This window comes from Phocoena phocoena, chromosome 13 (genome assembly GCF_963924675.1).
Source record: "Phocoena phocoena chromosome 13, mPhoPho1.1, whole genome shotgun sequence".
Lineage (NCBI taxonomy): Eukaryota > Metazoa > Chordata > Mammalia > Artiodactyla > Phocoenidae > Phocoena > Phocoena phocoena.
Window position 1 is genome coordinate 16060206 of NC_089231.1, and position 27506 is coordinate 16087711.

Sequence of the window (27506 nt, forward strand, 5' to 3'; positions counted from 1 at the left end):
CAATCACTATCTGTTGCTGTTATTAATGCCACAGTCATTTTATTCAAGTAACTAGCTCTACAGAAAAGGAAAGAGCATTCGGCCTCTCATCATTTGGCAATGGACTTGAGAAAACAAGGATTTGTCTTTGCTGACAAGAGTAAGGGTCAACCTGATGGGAAAGCTAATATCTGCTGCTCCCAGGTTGCAAAATTTTCAAAAAACGCCTCTTGCAATGAGAGGAGATGGTGAAGGCAGATCAGAAAGCAGGCAAGAGTTCATGGAACAGCTTGGAATGTTTCATCCAGAGGATGGCACAGGGTTAACAAATCAGCATACAGTGGCAGGAGGGATTAGCGCTGGGAAGAAAAATAACGCGGGTAAAGAAACGGAGAGTGTCGAAGCGGGTGTGTGCTGTTGGTGGGCGTGGGCACTTTGAGGGAGGTGACCCGGAGATCCCTCTGAGCAGGTGACTTCAGAGCTAAGCTGAAAGAAGGGGAAAGGCCCCTGTGGGAATAACCACAGGAGTAGGCAGTCCAGGCAGAGGGATCGGCAAGTGCTGATCCTGTGATGGGAGGAGGAGGGGTGGGGGAGGGAAGGATTGGGAGTTTGGGATTAGCAGATGCAAACTAGTATACGTAGGAAGCATAAACAGCAAGGTCCTACTGGTCCCTATAGCACAGGGAACTATACTCAATATCCTGTGATAAACCATGAAGGAAAATAATATGAAAAGAATGTATATATGTATAACTGAATCACTTTGCTCTACAGCAGAAATTAACACAACACTGTAAATCAACTATACTTCAATAAAATATTAAAATAAAATAATTGATATTGTCATGTTGCTTGGATGGTGTCTTATTAAGAGGGAAGGAAAGGATTAAGCTTCAAAGTGTCCCACCACGGTGGCACCCCTGGGTCCAAGATGGTCAGTGGTTCCCGGAAGGCAGACTGGTTCCCAACTGGCAGAGATTCCGAGGAATGTCTACATTCTTTTCTTCCAGATCTTGGTTCTTCCTTTGCCCTGACCAACAAAAGCAATGCTCTGTGTAATTCTCCATCTGCAATCACCATGATCATCGCCCCCGTGCCACCAGAATGAGTACATTTAAACTGTCCCTACTTTGTTGTATCACCCGCTCGAGAGTCAAAGCAGGAGCATCATTTTGACCAAGTATTGGTCACCCCATGCCTAAGGTTAGGCTGCTGGGGGTCAGGGAGAGTGACCTTCTGGTTTTGGGAGTAGGAGGCAAGATCCATCCCTCAGAGATTCATACAATGGTAGATTCCCAACCCCAGAAAGGGATCAGATACTGAACTGACAAAGTCAAGACAAATGTCCATCACCCCTACTTAGAGATGTGTCTTCTACCCTTTCCAAGACAGGGTCATTCCCCTTGACACATACAACTCTGCTTTTTTCTGACTCACATCAACCTCACACCATTCTCTCCAGTCAGTGGATCTCTGCCTTCCTTGTTCTTTTTCAAAAAATAGATGATGTTTCTTCTCCAGAAATAACCAATCCAATTAAACTTGACTCAACCTGAAGGTCAGACAATTACTCTTAGGCTAAACCCACACTTTCTGGAACTGAGTTGGAGGTGTGATAGGGTGAATTCTAATTATAGAGTGCCTCTAGATAAAAATATCATCTTGCAAAGGAGTGCGCTTAGAAACAGACTTGCCATGTAGTGTAATTTACAGCTATAAGAAAAGCTCAAGGATAGCAGCTTATAATAAAAAGCAAAGCAAATTAATCCGTTCCTTTAAATACTGTGAAACAGTATAAATAGTGTTGCTTTCTGAGTCAAAACTAACCTCATAAATTTAATTTGGAAACTAGCTAGGGAAGACTGACAGTAGCCAAGTCTCAAATTCAGCCTTACACCCAAAACATGTGGACCAAGACTGGGCTGTTCAGAGTGCTTTGGGAGTAATGGTGACTACAAAATTACAACTAGCTAGTCCAGAAGCTTCTAGCAGCAGGAGAAGAGGCTCTTTGCAGAGAAATAAGTTCACATTGTCATATCCCAAAGGTTTATGATTAACTGTAGGGATGTGAGGTTCCTCACTGCAAAAAGAAAGTCAAACAAGAAGGTTCAAGGATTCATTTAAGCAAAGACTGCATTGTGCAAAAGCAGAAGCCAAGTTTTTAAGGAAACTAACTCCAGGTTCTTTATTTAAAAAATGTATGCTTGCTTAAAAGTAAGAGCTACAATCTGGGATCCTTACAGCATCTGATTTGCAGAGAGAGAGAGAGAGAGGGAGGGAGAGAGAGAAACTAAATGGCATAAATATCATCCTGCATTTGGCACTCCCCTCTTTATTTTCAGACAATTCTCTGGGACAGATTAATGGTTCCTTTAAGTCATATTTTATTTATGAAGTTCTTTAAACACATTTCTTTTTTCCCCTTCCAAGTAGGCATCAAAAAAAAAAAAAGAATAACAGTGCTCATGGCATGATGAATATATTATGAAATAATATATTAGTCTCGGCCAAAGTTTTCAACAGGAAATTTCCGTTGGTCAAAGATCCTGGGACGGAACTCACTAGCCCACCGACCGTGAAGAGAGGCACCCATCAGAGCTTTGGGGTGGAACAGTTGTTCTTTGGAATACTTACTGGAGTAGGAGTCAGGAATTTGCAGAAAATGTGTTTGGGAGGAAGCAGTTGTCTATGCCAGGGATGCTAAGCCTGCACTGTCCTTTTCTTCATTTCATGTTTTACCACCTTGGTGGCACACTTCTTTATGCATTACTGTTACTCAATTCTTGATAATAAAATCACCCAACCACACACGTTCAAACAAAAACTAACCTTGAATGAATATCTAAAGTTCACGTTCAAACAAAAACTAACCTTGAATGAATATCTAAAGTTCATCATCTGCCCCATGAACAGCTCTTAATTTTGACTTCCATATTTCTATTTAAGTCATCTAAACGTTGACAAAAAATCTGTTCACGAAATCACCTAGGTTTGAACTTTCAGGCTTCTCTTCTTTCTCTGTATCCCACAGCATGAAATTTTCCTTGATACTACCTACAACTGCAGCCTCTTTCCAAGATTACCTCCCTCACCCTAAGCCGAGTCCTCGTGCCCATGCGGACCACTGTGTTGGCACCATAGCTACTTCGATTTCAACTTTATTCCTGCGATGGTCATTTATGCTGTGCAAATATTTTCAGTCTTCCGCTTTCTGGGCACATGGTAGAACTGCACTTCTTGACCTCCTTGTGATTAGGTGGGACCATGTTACTGGTTTTGGTCAATGAAATGTGAAAAGTGACATCTGTCACTTCTGTGCCAGAACATCCATTTGCACTTTGTCTGCCCCCAATAAGCAGCAATTGTGTTGAAAGTGGGGTAAGGGGATAAAGAGATTTGGAGCAATGTCTCCAGTCTGAGCAAGAAATAAGTCTCAGGGGACTTCCCTGGCGATCCAGTGGTTAAGACTCTGCACTTCCACTGCAGGGGGTACAGGTTCAAGCCCTGGTCAGGGAACTAAGATACTACATGCAGTGGGGTACAGCCAAAAAAAAAAAAGAAAGAAAAATAAGTCTTGTTATAAGCCGTTAAGATTCAGGGTTACAGGGCTTCCCTGGTGGCGCAGTGGTTAAGAATCCGCCTGCCAATGCAGGGGACACGGGTTCGAGCCCTGGTCCGGGAAGATCCCACATGCCGCGGGGCAACTGGGCCCGTGAGCCACAACTACTGAGCCTGCGCTCTAGAGCCCGCGAGCCACAGCTACTGAGGCCACGTGCCACAACTACTGAAGCCCGTGCACCTAGAGCCTGCGCTCCACAACGAGAGGCCGCGACAGTGAGAGGCCCGCGCACCGCGATGAAGAGTGGGCCCTGCTCGCTGCAACTAGCGAAAGCCCTCGCATAGAAACGAAGACCCAACACAGCCAAAAATAAATAAATAAATAAATGTTTAAAAAAAAAAAAAAAAAGATTCAGGGTTACAACCATAGCATAACCTAACTTATGCTGATACACTCCCACCATCCTTTTTTTTTTTTTTAAATAAATTTATTTATTTTGGCTGTGTTGGGTCTTCATTGCCGTGCACAGGCTTTCTCTGGTTGCGGTGAGCAGGGGCTACTCTTCGTAGCAGACCCTGCGCTCTGGCTTCAGCAGCTGTGGCTCGTGGGCTCTAGAGCGCAGGCTCAGTAGTTGTGGCGCACGGGCTTAGTTGCTCCACGGCATGTGGGATCTTCCCGGACCAGGGCTCAAACCCGTGTCCCCTGCACTGGCGGGCAGATTCTTAACAACTGTGCCACCAGGGAAATCCCTTCCACCCTCCACTGTCACCAATTAATCTGGTAGTCACTCCCCTGTCCAAATAACTCATCTCTATCAGAGTACAAACCCCCGAAGATTGTCATTCAAGGCTTTTTACACCTTGGACCCAGCCTACTCTGTCAGCCTCACCTCCCCTTCGCCACCAACAGAGGAAATGGGATTCCTAAAAATTCATGGACTGTGCCCCAGTTTTCTACCTTTGGTCTATGTCCTGTTTCTCAAAGGCCCACATTGACAACCACACCCAGTATCTTCAACTAATGGAAAATGGGTAGAATTCACAAGTCCCAACGTGGAGTTTTTGCCCAGCATTCACCACGTTAACCCAAATATTCAAGTCTTTTCATTAACAGCTAAGAATTTTCCACACTGGCTCTCTCCAGTTCCTTCTATTCCCCCTCTGGAGCTCCTATTCAACTTGTTAGAGCTGCTTATTTCGTCCTGGAATCCTATGCTCTTCCATATATTTCATCTCCTTATCTCTTTGCTGCATTCTAGGGAATTTCTTCACAATCCATCTTCCAGTTCATCAATTCTCTCTTCAGTTGAACCATCCAGGTTTCCTCCCAGGGCTACAGCAGCGGGTGCTGTTTTCCTACTCTGGATTTTAGTTTCTTCTTCATTTTGGACCTCTGGGCCTATTTTAAAACTTTCCTGGATGCTCATCTAGGCATTTAATAGATGCCAATTTCATATTACCCAGCACATCTGGGTATTTATGAGTAGACAGCCTCTCAAGTTATCTTATAAAAGTCATAGTGCCACAAACAAAAATTTCTAGTATTGTGTTTTGCATACTTTTTATTTGTTGAATAAAGGAGTATTTGTGAATATGTACATAAACACATAGAGCGAGCACTAGATTTAGAGCAAGAATATCTGGGTTCTAATACGCAAAGCCACTTCCCAGCTCTGAGGGCTTAGGCTAAGAACTTAATGAGTTCAGCTTCCTCGACTGTAAAACTAGGCTATTAGACCCGTGCAGCCCACCACACAGGTTTATTGCAAGGTTCAAATGCAGAAACATAAGAAAAGTGCTATGAATACAACTTAAGAGCAACACAAGTATAAATATAACAAGTAACAGCAACTGAATTTCAAGTTGAGGCGTACTTAATCACACCCTCGGGTTATACCGAGGTACTGATGGAGTCGATATGTTAGCTGATTGCTAACAAGAATGAATATGCCGCTCTTCTGAGCAGGGAGAATTCTGCAGTATCCCGTAGCCCATCCCTGCAATGAATCACTCCCTAAACTTCATGAAGATGTCAGCGACCCACCATCAATAACTCTCTCACGGAAGCACAAGGGCCAAATGTCGCACGTTTATTTACATGTGAAATGTGTTTAATACAGTTAGGATGGATATGGTTAGTGCATGACACCTGACAGCAGCAAGACCTTTTGAGGAACCGAACGTTGACTACAGTATATCATGCAAGTATATCTATATATACACAAAAGAATTTCTTCTCTTAAAAAAAAAAAAGTACAAAACATGTTTCGGGATAAATACAAGATATAAAATGCAAAAGAAAACACAAAACCAAAAAGTATAACTCTCCCAGAGAACTATAAACGTTTGGAAGGGACAGAAGAGTACCTCGGCTGCACTAAGAAAGCGGAACTACCGATGTTAAAGATACTTATTTAAATGGCTGAACTAAACCCAGGTGGCTCAGTGCTGACTCAAACGGCCAACTGCAACATGCCGGCTGCTGCATCAATAAGGTGGAAGTTGTGCATCCCAAGTCTACTAAGTACCAGGACGTATGGCAGTAGCACCCTGAACAGGAAACGCCAACTCTTTAGACAGCAAAGGGTTAAGTCAATTGTGATTTTTTTTTTTCCTGTCAAGAGCCAGAGAAATACTTGATATTTTTAGTTGTGTCTTTGCAATAGTTAATAAATTACATGACAAAAGCTTGACTATATAAATCTATTGGTCTAACTACGTATTTGTAACTTTTACAGTAGTCCAGCCCTTTCGCTGCTATATCTCCTTGTGCTCTTTATAAGTCAGCCTTGCAAATCGGCCCAGAAAGCCACCGCTGCCCCCAGCCACCCCGCACCCCCGTTTTTTCCCTTTAGGATATCCTTCTTCCCCATTCTGAGATGGAATTAATCCACGTTCCTTACTGGATTTCTGGCCCAAGTTTTCATCCCCCCGCTGAGAAAGAAGCGACCTGCAAGGCTGCTTTCGACACAGTTTGGCCTGGAGAAGACGCCACACGCCGGGCTGCGGTCCTGGCGGGGCCGGCACTCCCTGGCGGAGCAGGCACGTTGAGGATAGTGCTAAGACACTTAAAAGTCCCTAGTGTTTTTGAGACCTACAATCACCTACGATTTATGTAGTGAATTCTAAAAATTAAAAACACTAAAAAAGGCATTATCGTAGCCTGTAATTAGTTAACCCATTCAAATCTGTGACATACAAAATGGTTTATTTGAATTCAGGAACTGCCCCTGATACTAAGAACTGTTTTAAAGAAACAGTACAAAAAGAAAAATTCTAACTCAAATTAAAAAACAAAAAAAAAAAACCAAGAACGAAACAAAAAAAACCTTCAAAACATTTTCCACTAAATACTGATATAAACATGTAACAAAGAGTATAAAAAGTTATTCATTTAAATATATACAAACTCTTTTCAACTCAAATACTGTTTTAATACTTAATCGAGGAGGATATACAGGAGGAGGTGGAGAAGGGAGTGGAAGGAGGATATATTGCAACAGCCTAGACAGTACTGTTAACTCTATGATAACTGCCAACTTTTTGTAAGAAAACTGTCTCTTTGCTTCCAATGTGGACCGGGACTCTCGGCGGGAAGGGTGCGCGGCTATTTCTCCGCTGAGCTCACTCTTTTGGATTTGATGAAGGCCATGCCGTGGGTCCGCATGTGGGCGTTTAAGGCAGCTTCCGTCTCGAACGTCTTTGCACATACTTTGCACGTTCTGTCCGACACGGGGCCGTCGGCCGGCGCGTCCTCTGGGCCGGGCTTGTTCTCCTGCTGGCTCTCCTCGCCGGCCCCGTTCTGCTTGGCCGCTGGCTGCGGCTCCTTCAGTTTGTGGACGATGAAGAGGTGCCGGGACAGGGAGACGTGCGACGTGTAGCAGAGGCCGCACTCGCGGCACTGGTGGGACGAGCCGTCCGACTTGTGCTGCGGGATGTGCTCGTGGAACTGCAGCAGGTTCTCCGTGGTGAAGCCACACACGGCGCACTTGTGCACCTTGAACACATTGATCTTCAGCTTCTTCAGGGGCTGTGTGATGGCTCCTCGGGGAGGTCTGAACTCTAAAACGGGTTCTTCCAACTTCCGCTTGGGACTGGGAACCTTGGAGAGAAAAACAGAGCGGGTGACGCACTGAAAACCGGTCTCTGGGTGGGTGACAGGCGGCCGGTGCTCGTGGGCCCCGGGGCTGCGGGGAAACGTGTCCCAGGAGCGGGGGTAGGGTGGGGTGGGGTGCGGGCTCCTTACGGCTGTGTGGCCGCCACCCCACCCAAGGGTCGTGCCTTCCAGCCCCCCAACAGAGATGGACTCAGCGATGACCAGGCATCCTCCAACAGCCGGCTTGGTAGGACAGACAGGTCATGGCCCTCGTGGGACGCAGGCGCCAATGGAGTGACGAAGAGCCACGAAGGAGCCAGCGTGCAGTGTGGCAGGGACAGCCTGAGCCAGGAGGCCACACGGGGAAAGGGGCCCAGGAGGCAGGCCAGGGGGGCCGGGGCGGGGCGACCAGGTGAGTGTGCAGATAAGGCCGAGGAGAGGCGGGGGGGGGGCGGACTGCAAAGCACCTCGTGGAGGAGAAGATGTCTGCACTTGTGCTTCTCCCGAGACTGAGGTGGAGCCACCTGAGCCTCACCGGGTCTCCTAAGCGCCCTTTCCTGCCCACTCACCTTCCTCCCACTCCTTCCCCTCTGGCCTCATCAAATCCCCTCCCTTCCAGCTCTCTAAAAAGCCAAGACGAGGGGCCGCCCTGTCCTCCCAGCTCTGCAGCCATCCTGCTTTTCCGCCCTGACCTAGGGCTGCTCCTGCACGTACGTTCTTTAATTCCACCCCCACCTCCCCATCACTTGAGGGAAAGGGTTACAATTTAATGCGACACGAGTCTGACTTGTATTCTGATTTCAACGATTAACTCCTTGAAAGCACACATAGGCTTTTACCCAGGAACGTTCCAGACGCAGCACAGGGCCAAAGACAGCAGGTCTCCTAAGTGTCTGCTTTACCGCAACAGCACTTGCGACACACACACCGTGTACTCAGGTTAGTATACGTGTACTCAGGTTAGTATACGTTCTGTTGTCTGCTTCAAGTTCACTACCTACTAATAAGGCACTATCTACGAATCTTATCTTAATCCGTTATCAGTACAAAGAGAAGCTAAATGGAATCAATTTTGATTAGGTACCTCTCACAACCAATATACTGCCAATGAAAAGGAGTCTAGGTTCATACAATCCCCCGGCTAAGAGACCACTTCTGTGAGGCAACATAAAATTTTATATGTAAGTAGATCAATCCCTAAAGTTGTGTCTGGAAGGATACAGAAGAAACTTAATAAAGGTTACCTTTTAGGAGCAAGATGAAAGCTCAGAACGAGTGCAGCGAGAGCTTCCCTATTATTTTAAAGTTTTATGCACAGTCTGAATTTTTAAAACTGTGTAACCGTAGAATAATTTAAATGCAAAAAAAAAATGGCAAAAGCAAGTCAACACAACTTCACTGTAAAGAGAACACGTGCAGTGTTTGACCTTGGTATCTTCTTTTATTTCTGCTTCCTCCTCATTGGTGGCTTCTGTCATTTCTTTCAAGTCAGGATCCTTAATTCCGTGCATGAGTTGGATATGTTTCTCCAGCATTAACCGTTTCGTGAAGGTACGCCTGGAGTCTGGGCAGTGCCTGTGAGGAAAAGGACAAGGAAATAACCTACTTGCTTTAAAGGAACTCACTGAGGTGCACATTCACTGCTGAAAGCCTTCAGCCGGCCGACAGCCCCGCTCAGAGGGGCCAGGGTCGTCTGCATGAGTACCACTGATCCAAAGCGAAAGAGTGATTTTGCTATGAATCATAGTTTCCAATTGGTGAAAAAAAAAAAAACTCTCGCAGCTTTCGTTAAAAGTTTTCTATCAGTTTTTGTGTCCTTACAGGACACAAAAATTTGGGTCAGATGGAGTACTTATTTTCTGAGTTTGGTTAAAGTATTACTTAATTCGTTATTCTAGATGGCTGTAATTTTTAACATGGAGAACATTAAATTTCAAAAGTTTCCTTTCCAGTGACTCAGACGGTTCCCTCAGAATTTACGTCATGAGACACTTTAATAGGAAGAAAGTCCCTGCCTGACTCCTTCACGCTGGTGTTAACAATTCCTGTCCACTCTGCCGTAACACAGACAAGACAGACTGTCTCCCCATCAACTTCCTCATCAAAGCACAAATGCAATATGCATGGTTAGGACCGCAGCGCTCAAATACATGTGTTCAGTCAGTCGATTAAAACGTAGAAAACGGGGCTTCCCTGGTGGCGCAGTGGTTGGGAGTCCGCCTGCCGATGCAGGGGACGTGAGTTCGTGCCCCGGTCCGGGAAGATCCCACATGCCGCGGAGCGGCTGGGTCCGTGAGCCATGGCCGCTGAGCCTGCGCGTCCGGAGCCTGTGCTCCGCAACGGGAGAGGCCACAACAGTGAGAGGCCCGCGTACCACAAAAAAAAAAAAAAAAAAAAAAAAAAAAACGTAGAAAACTGTGAACAGATATCCAAAACATGTCAATTATTTAAAATGTCATTTCAGCTTGTGCAAAATTATGTTAATTACGATCACAGTTCTTCTTTAGAAGATATGAATTTATCATTTTCTTAACCAAACAGGCCAAACACACGTAAATGGAAGTTAATGACCATGGTGATTACAGATACTCTAAGCCAGGCATCAAGAATACCACTGCAGCGAAGGTGGATGGAAAGTTTCTCATGGCTTATGAAGAACCAAATTTGCTGTCTTCAGAGAGGCTTCTAAGAATTTTATAATGATTGGCTCCAAATTCTGGTATCATGTTAGAGAAGCTCTATGGGGCAGCAGTGGGAGCCAGCACCAACACCAAAGAACAAACGAAATTAGCTGGACAATCCTGGCATCTTACTGCCTTACAGGCACTTCACGAGGAAATGAACACCCCTGTTAGAGGAAGGACTGTGCCATCCACGCCAGCATTCCTTTCCATTTTCTCAGCCCAGGGTTTCCTCCTAAATTCACTGATTCTTTCAATGCAGTCTCAAAATACAGACTGTATTTACAGAATGTTCTCATCTCACCAAAATCACTCCCAGCTTCAATTTCACGGAAGGAGGGTCCCTGTTTTCCTACCCAAGAAACATTCCCTACCTAACCAAGACACAGCAAAGCCCCGGCGATCTGGTAGCTGACTTTCTCACGTTCCCTCAGCCAAATGGTACACAGAGCCCTGCTTTCATCACGGCCACACACTGGTTATATGGCTTCTGTGTCGTTTAGTCCTCTTTTATGAGAAGTGCCTTAAAGTAAGTAACCCTGTTATATCACCTCACTTCAGGCATGTTCTGAGTGGGTGAGAAAGCTTTCTCACTAATAATAATATAACAATCTCTGACCTTCATATACAAAGAATCTCATGGACTGTCCACTCAGTGGGTTGGCCCACTCAGTTCCTTGAATTTGGTCTCTAACCAACAGCGTGTGCTGAGATGAGGGATGCACTGCAGCCGAGGGGCAAACGTCCAGCCCAGGATGACTCCATGACTGGCCCCACCACGGCCTGCTCTGAACCCTGAGTAGATCTACCAGCCCAAACAGCTTACTGATGCTGCCAACTCCCTGTGTGTAAGAGACCGAAGAGCATCTCATTCAACCGTGCACCTACCTGCCCGTGAGCCACTTCTCCAAAATTCTCAGTAATAAAATGCCTACCTCTGTATAATGGATAAGAACATAGGTGGGAATTCCCTGGGAGTACAGTGGTTAGGACTCTGTGCTTTCACTGCTGAGGGCCCGGGTTCAATCCCTGGTCGGGGAACTAAGATCCCACAAACTGTGTGGCCAAAAAAAAAAGAACAAAGGTAACAGATAAGAACATACAAAGGGTGGGCAAGGGACTGCTCCTTTTTATTTTAATATTGTTAAGTGTTACAAACCAAGCAAGAATGGTCTGTCAAAACAAAATACAATTCCGAAAGGAAATCCATACACCATGGAGCAGAGAATGGGAAAATGGAAAGTTAATGGTGAAATGGGAAAAACCTTCGAGAAGTTCCAGGCTAACCCTTTCACTGTGCTTCCCACATTAGAAATCACAACTTACGAGCAGGTATAAACTTTCCTGATGCCTTTGTGCTTGATCCGGTTGTGACGGCACAGGCTGTGGGATGAGCTGAAAGACTTGTCACACTGGCGGCAGGGGTGCTTCTTCATTTGCTTTATTAGGAGAAAAGAGAAAGAAAGTCACTTGAGAGAACAAAAATGGAAACACTTTACAAATTAAAAACTCTTTTGTAAGAGTCTAAGTATCACTGCTGTTTAGCAATACAGTAACAAGACTAGAAGATTTTAAAGGTGTAACAGAGGACTTCCCTGGTGGTGCAGTGGTTAGCCTGCCAATGCAGGGGACACGGGTTTGAGCCCTGGTCTGGGAGGATGCCACATGCCACGGAGCAACTAAGCCCGTGCGCCACAACTACTGAGCCTGCCTGCGCTCTAGAGCTTGTGCGCCACAAATACAGAGCCTGTGAGCCACAACTACTGAAGCCTATGCGCCTAGAGCCAGTGCTCCGCAACAAGAGAAGCCACCGCAATGAGAAGCCTGGGCACCGCAGTGAAGAGTAGCCCCTGCTCGACGCAACTAGAGAACAGCCCGCACGCAGCAATAAAGACCCAATGCAGCCAAAAATCAATCAATCAATCAATCAATCAATTTAAAAAAAACATAACAGAAAGGGTGGGTAGGGCTGGAGTAATCATAGAGGGGTTCATTTCTAGAGAACACACTTTATCAAGACTAAAAAACTATTTTTTTCCTTAAAAAGACTTATTGTTTTGATTGAACACAAACACCCAGATAGCTGAAAAGAAAACATTACATAAATTTTCTTTGCGTAAGAGACGTTATTTTTAAAAAGCAGATAACCTAGAAAAACAATTCTTCAGCAGATACCAAATAAAGCCATTAGTTAATTTGTTATATCCAGAAAGAACAGGTTTCCTTCTCCAATATGCCATTTTAAATTACATCTCTGGCTAATTTTAAACATTTCAGCTTCTCCCCCTAATAACTAATTATTGCTTAAATAAGGAAAGAGTTTTCCAAGAATGCTTTTTGTTTTAAATGATACCATTTGGTTATCTCAAGAACACAAGTTTGAAACCACTTTGGGGATACTGCCTGTTGGTATATGTAGTGTGTGTGTGCGTGCGTGCGTGTGTGCAGGGGAGGGACACTGAGAAAGCGAGAGAGCACGATCAAGAGATATATAAAAATCTGGGCTTCCCTGGTGGCGCAGTGGTTGAGAGTTCGCCTGCCGATGCAGGGGACATGGGTTCGAGCCCCGGTCCGGGAAGATCCCACGTGCCGCGGAGCAGCTGGGCCCGTGAGCCATGGCCGCTGAGCCTGCGCATCCGGAGCCTGTGCTCCGCAACGGGAGAGGCCACAGCAGTGAGAGGCCCGCGTACCGCAAAAAAAAAAAAAAAAGAGACAGAGAGAGAGAGAGATAAAAATCAAAGTGAAAGTTTCCCACTTTGGCTAAGACATAATGTTAATTCAACAGATTCCCATGTGGAACCTTTGAAGTCAAATTAGTGGCTTAACATTTAACACAAATTATTTGGGCATGATACGCACTGCAGTCTGGAAGTAATGTCATATCACGAGGAAATGAAATCAAGAAAGAACGGTTCGCCTCGTAAATGAAACAAATTTGGCTCATCAGCCCTCGTAAAAAATAGGGATGAAGAAGGAATAAGTTCTCACGTGAAATTGTGTTACTACTTTGGCAATAAGAAGAGGTAAGCAAGCAACTGTGACCTAAGTGATAAAGAAATGATGTTTTCTAAAAACTTATTTTTACATTAATCACCTGACAAACACACCCTTATTCAAGCTGGTAAACAAATCTATTCAGGCGGCTGAGAGGAGTCCCAGAGATGGGCTGGCACCTTTTCTCCACCACTCACTAACCATGTGACGGGGGAAAGTGTCCCAACTCCATAAACACCCACTCCTCAAGCTGTCAAGTGGGGATCACAGCAGTGCCGTCCTCAGAGAGAGTGCTGGGGGAAGGGGGCCACTGAAGGGCTAGCACAGTGCTTGGGACACAGAGAAATCCTCAATATGTGTTACTTTATTAGTAATAATAAAGTTACATATCCAAGTTTCATTTTTTAAAAAGTGGAAAATACAATCTTTTAAATAAAACAAATCAGTCCGGCGGACGCTGAAAAGGTCTTGAACCCAGACAAAGGCAAAGGAGGAAGTTCCTTCTCCAAGTTAAAGATGAAAGTCGTACCATTGCTTGTACTGCTTTCCTAAGCATATCCCCGGGATATATGGATATACATCATATATCCCAGACTGTAAGAATCATCTCTGGGGGAAAAAAGACACAACAAAGCAAGTGACCAACTAGTGCCTGAGATATCCTGTCCCTTCTCCTTCATAAAAATTTTCGATCACATTAAATAGGCCATCCCTACTCTCTTTTATTAGCATATGTAGCCAGAGAATGAATAAGAGGTTTCTTTTACAATAAAACTTTAAGTCAAGAACAGTCAGTTATGAATAGTTCTACTATGTTTCAATAAAGGTTTTTAACATCTACAAATACCTAACTCCTGTTGAATTCTGCACATATAAGATGGACAATGTTAAGATCACCTGGGAGAGCTGAAACACAAGACATCTTTCTAAAAGCAAGACAGTTGTAGCAAATAATCATAAAGGAGGGAGACAACGGAAGTGTATCTTTCTAAGCACAAAACAGGGCAGAGACCTCAGAGACGTGCAGACTGGATTTTCTATTATGGTGAAGATTTTAATATTCTACTTCTTGTTACCGTGTAGTTATATTAATATCAAATCAAAATTGTAATAGAGAAATATCAATAAAGAAATCCTCAGAAGATAATAAAATAAATGAAGAGCAGCTTAGCTAAATCGATAATTATTATTTTCAAAAAGAGTTGACGATGTATGAGATACTCTTTTTCAACATCTTTATGAAAAAAAATTGCAGAAGTGAACTGTGCAATCTCAAAACAATGGGGCAAGGTTTCAAAATCACTGGTGACAAGAAAACTACAAGTTAAACTCCAGTTTCCAGATCAAACCCGCCATGTTCACAATACCTAACAAGACAAATGACTTTCTTCTTTGTTAAATTTTAAATACTAACTTGTTTAAAGGTGCTTTGCCTAATTTATCTTCATAACTTGTATCTTCAATATTATAATAGTTCATACTGCTACTTTATGACACAGGGAGCAATTTTTAATCAAACATGGGAAAAAACAGTATTAAGAAAGTGTAGGACTTCCCTGGTGGCACAGTGGTTACGAATCCGCCTGCCGATGCAGGGGACACGGGTTCAAGCCCTGGTCCGGGAAGATTCCACATGCCACAGAGCAACTACGCCCGTGCGCCACAACTACTGAGCCTGCGAGCCACAACTACTGAGCCCACGTGCCCCAACTACTGAAGCTCTCGCGCGCCTAGAGCTCGTGCTCCGCAACAAGAGGAGGCACTTCAGTGAGAAGCCCGCACGCAGCAACGAAGAGCCAACGCAGCCAAAAATAAATAAATAATTAACTTTTTAAAAAAAGGAAAAAAGAAAGTGTAAAAGTCTATCATTCTGTTTTCAAGACTTTTAATGTCCTTTACTTCTGCTGGCTCCAAGGCTGCATAAACTGATATTAACAGAACCAGGGCCTTAAGTGCACTTTTTATAGTTAACTAAAATCAGAAAAGAAATTTATGAATTATAAATTATTTTGTTTTTAAATAGAACTCTTTAAAGAAACAGTGAACTAATAAGCTGGAAGGGTCTGAAAATTTTGCTAAAACGTTAGAGCAAAGTATCAAATGAAACACTTAGGCACACCTCCTAAACTTTCTCCCTCATCTCCAATTTCTGACTCTTTTACCTTTGTGTCCTTTAGGGAAGAAAGCATTATTATTAACTGCTCTTACCTAACAAACTCCTTTGTTCTACATGCCCCAGCCCTGGGCTCATGTCTGAGCTCTGGGATTTAAAATGCCTCTGAAAGCCATTCTTTTCGGATGGCACTTGGTGGAGGTGGGCGCTCTCACGATCAGACATTTCCATGCTGATAACCAGTCCCTTCCTGTCTCTTGGCTTGAAGGCCTCTGTCTCAGGTGACTCTGAAGAAGTTAGAGGGAGAAAAGCCACAACTTCACACTCCCATCTGGCCAGACACCCACTCATCTCCATCTCTTCTGCGATTCCCTCCTCCACGAGATATCTGCCTCACACCAACATGCACAGGGCCTCCTTGACAACCAGCACATGTCCAGGAACAGCCACAAGTTTAAGATTAAACGGGAGCGAAGTTATTCCCAAAGCACGCTGACACACATCCTTCAGCTCTTATCATAGCGGTTTTTATGAAAAAGGAAAACCAAACCAACTGCATAGTTTACGCCTACCACAGCAGTAATCCCTCAGAATTTAACTCCTAAAACCCTGGACCCTTCCACTTGGGAATCTATTCTACAGATAAACCCGCACATGGTACAGTCAGTTCTGATTTAACACAACATACATAGAACACGTGCTCTAAATCATTGAACTCTGCAGAGTCAGGCAACAAAACCCACAAGACTTCCAGCAACAGTGAAGTTCAGGGCGTAACTTTCAAAAACTGCCAACAACTCATTTAATAAAAAACGAAACTAGCATGGATTTACACATGTTAAACGGTTAAGAAACACATATTAGGTGCTGCAAAAAATGGGGCACTTTACCTCGAAAAAGACCTTCAGTTTGCTTGTGGAAGTGAGCGCCAGGGGGCTTGCTCGAGTTTCTGTGAAGTGGTGTAAGGAGGGTTATCTGAAATTGGAGGGAAGTTGTCACACCAGGTGTGGACCTGTATGACTCAGCCCACGGGGAGATGAGGTCACTGGTGAAGGCAGAAGGTGTGTGCCGGGTGGACTCCTACACAACTCTGTTGCACAGTTTAATGATCACCTAGTGTTTCTCAGGGACAGAATCGCACGAGCAAACTCGGAATTCACATTATGCTGCAATTGTTCCCTGATGTATCAACTACATTGGAACAAATCTGTGTTTTCCACACAGGCATTACAGCAGAACTGACTGTACATACAAGGCTATTCACTGCAGCACTGTGTGTAAGGGGAAAAGATGGGAAAAAATGTGGGTCCATCCAAGGAGGAATGGTTAAATAAATGATACGTGCTCAAAACAATACTCTTGTCATGCAGCAGTAGAAAAGAATGAAAGATCTCAAAGCACTGGTATGAAAAGAACTGTATCATAAATTACATGGAGACGGAACCGGTGCAGAAAATTAACTTAATAAACTGTGTTCTGTGTTAAAAAGAGGTAAAAATGAGAACACAGACGCATATACGATGATACTGGCATAGAGAAACTTCAAGGGTGGCAAGGGTAGAAATGAGGCTTTTAACTGCATTCCTTCATATTATTTGGATTTCTGAACCATGTGAATAGAGCTCATATAAAAAAAATTATTTTTTTCCGTTGCCTCAAAAAGATCTTAGGTCAGGTTCACTGAGGTATTAATTTACGAAATGTAAAATTCACTTTTTAATGAGTTTTGGGAAATGGATACAGTTAAGTAACTGCTACTACAATCAAGATATAGAACAGTTCCATCACCCCCCAAATTCCCACGTGCCCCTTTAGCGTCAACCCCTCCTTCCTACACCCAACTCTTAAAAACCACTCATCTGTTTTCCATCCTACAGTTTTGCTTTTTCCATTTGTCACGTACATGGGACCATGCAGTATAATTAATGTGTGTGGTTTTGTGAGCCTGGCATCTCTCACTCGGCATCACGCATCGGCAACTCTATCGAGTGTATCAGTAGTCCGTGCTTCTCACTGCAGAGGAGTACTCCGTTGCATGGACAGACCCCTGTTTGTTTACCATTTACCAGGTGAAGGACTTCAAGGTTATTTCCAGTTTTTGAAAATTATTGAAGTATACAGTATAAACTATAAACATTCATGGACAGGTTTTGGTGTCAACATATGATCTTATTTCTCTTGGGTAAATACCTAGGAATGGGATTACTGGGTCCTATGGTAAATTACATAAGAATCTGTCAAAGTGTTTTCCAGATGGCTGTACTCTGTTTTTCCACCAGCAATGGATAAGAGCTCCAATGGCTCTGCAGCCTTCCCAGCACTTGATATTGCCATTTTGTTTTATTTTATTTTATTATAGCCATTATCAAGGGTGGCTAGTGGTATTTCATTGTGGTTTAATCTGCATTTCTCTAATGACTAATGATAGTAAGGTAAAAATTTTTCAGTTAACAGATAAAATACCTATTTATATGGTGTGCCTCTTCCTCCAAAGAAAAGCCCTGAACTCTGTTTTTGGTTTTTTTGTTTTTTTTTTGTTTTTTTCAGTACGCGGGCCTCTCACGGTTGTGGCCTCTCCCGTTGCGGAGCACAGGCTCCGGACGCGCAGGCTCAGCGGCCATGGCTCACTGGCCCAGCCGCTCTGTGGCATGTGGGATCTTCCCAGACCGGGGCACGAACCCGCGTCCCCTGCATCGGCAGGCGGACTTTCAACCACTGCGCCACCTGGGAAGCCCTGTTTTTGGTTTTTTATTTCAGGAGGAATTTCACTCTCTTGTAAGGTCCTTGAAAACAGAAGCTGTGGATCATTCATCCTTACAGCCCTGGCATTCAGCATACAGAAAACACTCAGTAAATAGTCACTGTGTAAATGAATAAAAGAAAAAAATAACTGAATACACAATTATCTACTGGAAAAATACGAGCATGTTCTACAAAGTGTTCACAGAACAACAAATTTACCATAAAGTCCTGGACAGAGAGCAAGCACTACTTGTTTCTGGAAGATGGGTGAGACACCGGCATGTTTAAATCCTGGTAAGAGCCTCTAAAAAACAAAAACACTCACTGGGCTTCCCTGGTAGCACAGTGGTTCAGAGTCCGCCTGCCGATGCTGGGGACGCCACATGCCGCAGAGAGGCTGGGCCTGTGAGCCATGGCCGCTGAGCCTGCGCATCCGGAGCCTGTGCTCCACAACGGGAGAGGCCACAACAGTGAGAGGCCCGCGTACCGCAAAAAAAACCCCAACAAAACACTGAGGACAGAGGTGGGGAGACAGGGAGGGACTCACACAGAAGGAAGAGCACATCCTCCTGTGTGACTGGAGATAAGGCTCTGCCCATAAACAGGTGCGATGCTTACACGGCCAGTGGTGGGCGGGTGAAGAAGGGACTGGGAAACGGAAGGAACTCCTGCCTGGCAGCTTCCATATCAAAGTGAAGTGATACGATGCATCTAGATGCTGCAGCGTTCACTTTCTTTCCCTTACTGTTGCCAATTATAAAAATAACAAATGGTTATTGCAAAATAAAAGAGAATGACATTGCTTCTAATCTCACCAACTGAGGTACCCACTATCAATTTCTAGCTGTACATCCTGCCCATGTCTTTTCTGGATACACGGATTCACGTGTACTTATGAGTCTATATTATACATAGTGATTTGTCACCTGATTTTTTCGCTTGTAAAGCACACACAGCTACACATATTTTGATGATTCCACATTCTTCTGAATCCACCATTGTATTTTATTGTATAAATGGACCATAATCCATTTAAATATCTTCTATTAATGATTTAGATTATTTCAACTTTTACAGATAAAATTTTCTATAGTCAACCAATGATTTCCTTTGGATAGATTTCTGAAAATAGACTTTCAAGTTGTAAAAATGTTAAGGCTCTGTGTCCCTTCTTGCCGAACCGTCCTCAAAAAGGACACCAGTGACCTAAGTCGGTGTCTCTTCATCAGGAGTCTTCAACACCAGGTAACATTCCTCAACCCTGCCGAAGTCAATTCTACGGCACTTCCGTTTCTCTGCGACGCCTAGTGACGCTGGACATCTAGGCACATACACCTGAGCCATTTACATCTCCCTGGGGAACTGCCCGATCACATCCTTTCCGCGGTTTTCTATGCAGTGAGGGCTGGAGACAGCAGGTGGCGAGCCCAGAGGGCAGACAACAGAGCCTTGCACACCATGGTGAGGGCTCCGGATCGTCCACGAGTGCGAGGAGGGGGCACTGAAGGGTTTGAGCAGAGGACCAATGTGACCGACACAGTTTAGATGGGTCACTCCGGCTGCCAAGTGTGGAAGCAGGGAGCCAGGGCACAGGGCTCCAGGGGAGAGATTCTGTGCCCTGGGCTGGGGGAAAAAGGGTGATGATAAGTGGTTAGATTTGGTATGTACCTCCAGGGTAGATGTATGGATGGGTTGAATGTAGGTGACAAAGAAGAGAAAAAGAGGGGTCAGTCATCACTCCAATTCTTTGGCCTGGGCATCGGTGGAGCAGAGTTACCAGCTACCAGTTGGGAAAACAGGGGAGAAGCAGGATCAGGGAAGGAGAGGGATCAAAAGAGTTACGTTTTGGATACGTTAAGTGTGAGAAGCCCACTGGAGACCTAAGCAGAGATGTTAAATAAATAGGTGGTTAGCGTCAAGTCCGGATCTCAGGGGAGAGGTCTGGCTGCAGATATACATCCGTGAGTCACTAGGACATAGATGCCACTCTGAGTCATGGGCCTGGATGGGAACTGTCTGAGAGTCAAAGGACACATCAACGTTCATAAGATGATAAAGACCAAGAAGAGCTATCGATGAGGCAGGATGAGAACCAAGAGAAGACAGTGCTTAAGAGGCCCAGCAAAGAAAGCACTTCTAGGAGGACAGAGCAGACGAGTGCTTCAGGCAGGTCAACGAAGACGCCAACTGAGAAACCCAAGCCCCCTGAACTCAGGGACACGGAAGCACCGGACAGGTTGGCAGGACTGGCTCTGGTGGAGTGGGGGGACGAAAGTCTAAACAGGAGAAGGAGGCAGAAAACAGAAGGACAGAAAACGATTCCAGGGAGATTTATTATAAAGGGAGGGAGAGAAAAAAATGGCAGTAGGGAAGGGGGGTGAGGAAAGCTGCTTTGCTGGGATAAGGGTACCAGGGCAGAGCTTTATGACGCTGAGAAAGATGCAGGAGAGAGTGGACGAATGTGGGCAGCTGTGACACCCTCGAGTGGTCAGCAGGGGGCTGGATGGAGCGTGCAGATGGATGGGCTGCCCTTACAGGGGGCGGGGACGCAGGATCATCCTTTGTAATGGGAGATGACACAGTATTTGAGATCAGATGCAACAGGGTTTTCACTGCACCGTCTCCTTATGTGTGAGGCAAAATCCAAACTTCTTGGCTTTCGAGAGGGTCCACAATCTAATCCTCAAGCCACCATTTTGACTACATCTCCTGGGACTTTATAAACCTTCCATTCAAAGCCTCTCAAATCCACATCTTCTGAAGACCATGACACATTCCTCCCTGCTCTTCTGAGACAGCCTTCCCTCTCCTGGATGCCCATTCACATCCTTTCCCCCTCCAGCCAGCTCAGCTCTCAGGTCCTTGGTGGGCCTTCCCGATCTCTCCAGCCACCTGCCTCTCCTTCTCTTGCCCACATCCCACACAGCTACGAGTGAACCTCTGGAAACACACATCTCAATGTGTCCCTTCTCTCCCTAAAGCCCACCTGGCGTTCTCTGTAGCTTCAGGGAATGAGGCCGTTGGACTTGCCCACCTCACCCGTCCCAGCCTCCCATCACCCCCTTCCTAGAGCATCACCCTCCAGTACTACGTGCTGGCAGCCACTTGGCAGAGCCATGACGGCTTGTACCACATATCCATTCTCCTCCTGCTCGTCTGCACACACGGCAAATCCCTCTTGTGCACCCTCCAAATACCTCTTTGGATAGTATGAGGTAGCATTTCTTCTGTGCAGCCTTCCCTGGCATCTCCCCACCCCTGCTGATGTCCCACGGAACAGTGATGCTCAAACCCTGTACCTTAGATGTAAGTCTCATTCCTCTCTGCCACGTATCAAACCCAATTTTAATTTTTAATTTCACTCTATCCTCCCGTGATTTAAGGCTGGACTATATTTTACTGCTCGCTTTATTCACAGAGCCTCAACAGGTACTGAGCTAAAATCTGAACTGAATGCACCTTTCGCTTAGCGTTTAATTACGTTCACACCTTGTGATGCTCCTGAGACTGCTGTTTCATACCCAACTCGAACTAGTTTTAGCTTTAAAAGTATTTATCCTTTATTTTTCTACCCAACTATAAGCATCTCTAAGGGCAAGAATTACAATTCACACTTGGAGCTCCCTCATAGCAAACACTATGCAACTTGATAAATATTTGTAGGATAAAAGAAAGATACCTACGGAAGAACATGGTGTATGTAAAGCTAAACATTCCCTAAGTCTGAATGAATGGCCTGTTCTAAGCCGTTTCAGAACTGTACATTATTCCTATAATGTGCAAGTACCCAGAGGCACCAAAGACTTTCAGAACAAAACAGTAGAGACTGATCGCCTGAACAGGTGAAAAATCTATCTATCTATATATACATATAGTCTAATATATGCCTCCTGTAAAATAAATCAGCTTTTCTACAGAATAAAAATGTACTCAGATTACATATAAATAACTCAATAAGTTGATAATTAAAAAAGAAATTCACTAACGAAACATGTATCATTAGCATATGTATTAAATAAATAAAAGGTATAATTTGCATTGTGAGAATTCTTGAAACTTTTCACCAGGATAAATAAAAAGTAATGCTTCATTAAGTATTTAATTCATCTATTCCTATTAGATCCGGATATAGTCAGTATGTGCCCACAAAACTGTAAAGCTTTCACTCTGTATGAGTATTACCTACAGTCATGGATGGTGAATCACAAGAAATAACCCTGCTCACCCAAGCCACCTATGCTCTCTTAGAAAATGGTCTTGTACGCACACAAGTAGAGTAGCCTTCCTCCGAAATCTGGAATACTGTGGGTCATAAATTCTAGTCTTTTCTGAGAGAATTTAATATCTAGGACACTAGTGAGATTTTCCAGTCTCACTACATCTAAGAATAGACAAATAAAAAGATATTTAGATGAACACAGCACAGGAAGCTCAAACTTCATACATGTGAAAGCATCAAGAAAAATAATTGTTGAGTACTAAACCATCCAAGCTTCTACAAATTGGAACTGCGTGGTTTGGGGGAAATACATACAGAGTATAAATTTAGACCAGAGGTTGGCAGACTTTTTGTGTAAAGGGCCAGATTGTAAATATTTCAGGTTTTGCAGGCCGTAAAGTCTCTGCTGCAACTACTCAACCCTGCCTTGTAGTTCAAAAGCAGCCACCACAGACAATGACGGATAAATGAGTGGGCGTGGCTGTGTTTCAATAAATTATTTACAATAACAGGTGGCTGGCCTGTGAACCAGTTTGCTAACCCAGATTTAGACCCCTGTCTCATATTCTACAGAAAACAGAGCCAAGTCTCAATCATTCAGAACCAAAACTATTTAACAAAGTAAGTAATCCATCCGGGTAAGAAAAGAAAAAGTCATAACTACCAAGTGAGGAGAATGGTTTCCTTTCATAGGAAGTGCTCAGAACATGTCCCGCGTACCACCAGGATCTAGATTACTGAATGAACACTGAGTGGGAATCTGTGACCTCTGAGTCACCTTCTAGAGCCATCTATTTTATGATTCTTACCAAGTCAACCATGGCCTTGTATTTTCTTTGATGCCCCCACTTCGGGATATAAAATTATTTTCTGGTTGTTTTGGGCTTCAAGGAAGTATCAGCTTACTGAATCGGGTGCTGAATTATTATTTTTTTTAATTTTTATTTTTTATTGGTGTAGAGTTGCTTTACAATGTTGTGTTAGTTTCTGTTGTACCACAAAGTGAATAAGTTGTATGTATACGTATATTCCCTCCCTCATGGACCTCCCCCCACCCCGCCCCATCCCACCCATGTAGGTCACCACAGTCGGGTGCTAAATTCTTAAAATTTAAAAATCTGGTCTGCCAGTTGGGACTTAGGAACGTATTTTCCTAAAGAGATTACAAATGGATGCTGCATTCCTGGTCAAGCACACAAAAGTCTCCTCACATCACACCACAATACCGTACCAATATTCTAAAGCCTCGCCACCATTCTCGGATCTGGTTCAATGAAGAAACCCAATCCCAGAGCAAACCTGGACACTTCAGGTCATAAAAGAAACTACTCTCCTCCCCTAGCCTCAGCCCACTGGATCTATACCTACATCTGCCTGCCGGGGATGCCACGGGCAGGGAGGGGACGCTGGGGCACAGGAAGGGACTGAGGTTTGACAGAGAACCGGGGGTGGGACCCTGGGAGGCTTCAGTCTGCGTCAGGGGCAGTGGAAGTGGAGAGGAGGAAAACTGCTCACTGGTGACAGCGAGGGAAGTAAGTCCCCGGCTTCAGGCAATGTTTTTAATAACAAACATTCTTAGGCCAGCAAGTCCTGGTACATTCACCCAAAGCAGACGGAGATGGCCAAGTCTCGTATTTCTCCCATCTGGCAACAGCACCAGCCCAGCATCCAGGGAGCCTCCACCTCCTAAACCTCGAGACATAAACAGAAAGAGCCCAGGGAGGAAGAGTCTTCCTCGGTCTGCAAAATCACAGCAGCCCTGCTGGGCCATGCACTGCAAGCACCTGAACGTCTGCGAACACCTCAGTCCCTGCAGGCGCGGGATGCAGCCCTCTCTAACCAGGTGCTGCCTGCACGTTCCCAGGGCAGAGGACCACCGAGCTGTACTTCAAGTGCAAAGACATGCTGCACTGCAAGGATCTATATTCAACATCCGGTGATAAACCATAATGGAAAAGAGTATGAAAAAGAATGTATATATGTGTATAACTGAATCACTTGCCTGTACAATAGAAATGAACACAACACTGTAAATCAACTATGCTCCAGTACAAAAAAAAAAAAGATACCTTGTGCTGGGCGGCAGCACCAGTGCTTTAAGTTCGATGAGCTCACACTGATCCAGCCCCTTTTGGCCAGAGGCTTGCACCCGCCAGGCGGCAAGGTAAAAAAATACAGGTGCCATCCACACTTACACAAAGGAGTGAGAGTAACCAGCCAGAGCCTGGGTCTGGCCACACTGAAGGCCCAGACAGCCTGGTTCTCCAGTACCCCATGGGGCCCAGGGCTCTCTGATTCATTCCACACTGTTAACTGAGCTCCTACTTTCAGTCACCAGGATCTCCCTGCTCTGTAGCGGGAAGATCACAGTCTGCTGAAGAAGACAGAAAAAAAAATAAAGAGTGGATGTCCCATTTATGACTACAGTGGCCACAGGCAGGCGGAAGAACACAGAGGGGCCCTACGGGCACAGGGGCACTGCTGCTAGCCACAATTAGCTGGATCCACCTGGGAGTTAACCAGGTAATGAGGCAAGGACAGGGATTTCCAGGCAAAGGGAACCGAAGTGGCAAAGACAAGGAAGAGTGTGGTGTGTGTGAAGGGACTGTAAGCAGCTCTTCTTGCTGGAACCACAAGGCCTGGCAGGGCAGGTGTGGGAAGGCTCAGGTGAGACACCAAGGGCTTCGGGACTCCACCTCAGACAAACCCACAAGGGTCCACCCGGGACAGACAGCCAACATTCCCAGGAGATGCTCTGGCGGTCGTGCGGGGATCTACCACTAAGCTGTGTTACCTGCTGCTGGGTCTGATCTTCTGAGTTCTGACTGCAGGGCGACTGGTTCTGTTGGGGACCCTCTCTACTGGGACCCCTAGCAGCTCCCGCTCTGGCTCCACCAGCCCCTAAATCCTACAAGACTTTCAGAGGCAACCTCACTGACCTGATGACTGAGACTTAACATATTTGCCTACTACTTTGTTATTATGTTTATTGTACATTTTTTTTTTTTTTTTTTTTTTTGGCCATGCTGCGAAGCTTGCAGGATGTCAGCTGCCCGACCATGGATTGAACCCGGACCACGGCAGTAAAAGCGCCAAGTCCTAACCACTGGACAGCCAGGAAATTCCCTGTACATTTTTCAATTTGGGGTTTTATACTGAATACCCAATGGAATGTGCAGTAACATGCCATGTCCTACAGTGAATCAGAAAACGTTCACTAAAGGAGCTCACAGAGAAAGCCATTCTTACCCTTTAGACCATGTAACTGGGCATATATAGATATATATTTAGGGCTTCCCTGGTGGCGCAGTGGTTAGGAATCCTCCTGCCAATGCAAGGAACACGGGTTTGAGCCCTGGTCCGGGAAGATCCCACATGCCACGATGCAACTAAGCCCGTGCGCCACAGCTACTGAGCCTGCGCTCTAGAACCTGCGAGCCACGACTACTGAGCCCACGTGCCACAACTACTAAAGCCCACGCGCCTAGAGCCTGTGCTCCGCAACAAGAGAAGCCACCGAATGAGAAGCCTGCGCATCACAACGAAGAGTAGCCCCCGCTCACCGCAACTAGAGAAAGCCCCTGCGCAGCGACAGAGACCCAACGCAGCCAAGAATAAATAAATTAAATAAATAAATGTATTTTATAAATAAATAAATATTCAAAGTCCTTCAACTTTGTTTGCAGAAACCTCTAGTGAGATTACAGAAAAGTGTCTCCTAAAATAGCTGCAACGGATGTATGAGCAGATATAAATGTTTTACATCTAAGAGCAAATCTTCTGAAGCATCTGCAAAAAAAATCTCTTCTGGCTATAAACAAAATTTCGAATAATATTTTATAGTCTCATTTGAGTCACATTTTCAAAAGAACTTATTAATCTTTCTTGAAGGTTTTATTTTTCTTCATTTTCTGTCCCTCATAAATTTCAGAAGTGGAAACTGGTCACTCAACTTGTCCTTTCATCTTCTTTGAATTTAGTGCCAAATCTCATAGCTCCTTCTCTACATCTGTAACTGTATTTTGGTTCAGTAAAACAAGGCAGAATTGCCGGGAAGGCGGGGGCTTTCCAAGTTCTTATTCAGGGTTCAAAAAAAAAAAACAGGTCTGCTAAAATAGTTTAACTGGAGTATATTAGAAACTAACATCAAAGAAGTAATTATTAAGCTTTTTGGGTTTTTTTGGTCGCACTGGGCAGCTTGCGGGATCTTAGTTCCCTGACCAGGGATTGAACCCAGGCCCTCAGCACGGAGTCCTAACCACTGGACCGCCAGGAAATTCCCTAAACTTTTTAAATGGAAGGTAATGCCCAAGATAAAAACTTGCTCTTTCTACATATTTTAAAAGATACATTAACTCCTAAATTGAAGTTATTCTCCAGTGCCATCTCCCTGTTAGGCATCAGTAAGAAGTGAACAGTGAACACCCTCAACAGCTCATCATGCAGAGTCAACTAACTAATTCCTTCGGAGCAGAACTTCAAGGGACAAATCGAGGGGAGGAGTGTGACCAAGTGTGACGCTGTCAGTTACCCACGGTGGACCCCACCCAGGTCCCACTCGCCTCTCCACGCCCCAACCCCCCAGACCCAGACCATCAGACAAAACTCTCATCCTGATTCTACCCTCCCTGAGAGCCTCTATCGTAGGTAACTCCTGGAGTCAGGCAGCGGACTCCCTCACGCATTTCTGCAGGTTTCTGAGCTCTCTTTTCTGCAGGAAGATCCTCTATCTCCCAGGAAGCCCACTCCCGCTACAATCCACTCAGCCACAAACACAACCCAGGCAGTCTCTAAGAAAGGGGAGCCACCCCAAGCATCCCGAGACCCCGCAGGAAGACCCGCACAATGAATTAATGACACCTCCCACCACTGCAACCGCTCCAGGAAAGCCGCGGGTCCCAGCTAAGGGATCTGAGACTGTTACGCTCAACCTTCTCCCTAAACCACAGACACATGCTCGTTTAAGGATGACATAAACAACTTCAACCAAGGCCGAGCGCCTAAATTAAAGTGACGATGGATGGAAAGTCACATATTTGCTAACTGTTCCACATCGGTACTGAAAGCTCCAATGAGATGAAAAGTAAGCTATTTTTGAAATATCAAGCTTTCCTGCTCTGCAAA

At 44.8% G+C, this 27506-nt stretch overlaps 1 protein-coding gene across 1 annotated transcript in view; it reads right to left on the reverse strand.

Moving 5' to 3' along the window:
• Positions 1 to 7144: 7144 nt before the first annotated feature.
• Positions 7145 to 27506, reverse strand: part of ZNF532 (zinc finger protein 532) — a 109002-nt gene continuing 88640 nt past the window's right edge. The window contains exons 9-11 of the mRNA XM_065890051.1: positions 11641 to 11753; positions 9061 to 9208; positions 7145 to 7639 (exon numbers count right to left, since the gene is read on the reverse strand). Of these exons, the coding sequence (XP_065746123.1) occupies positions 7145 to 7639; positions 9061 to 9208; positions 11641 to 11753 (756 nt within the window). The remainder of the gene's footprint in view (positions 7640 to 9060; positions 9209 to 11640; positions 11754 to 27506) is intronic.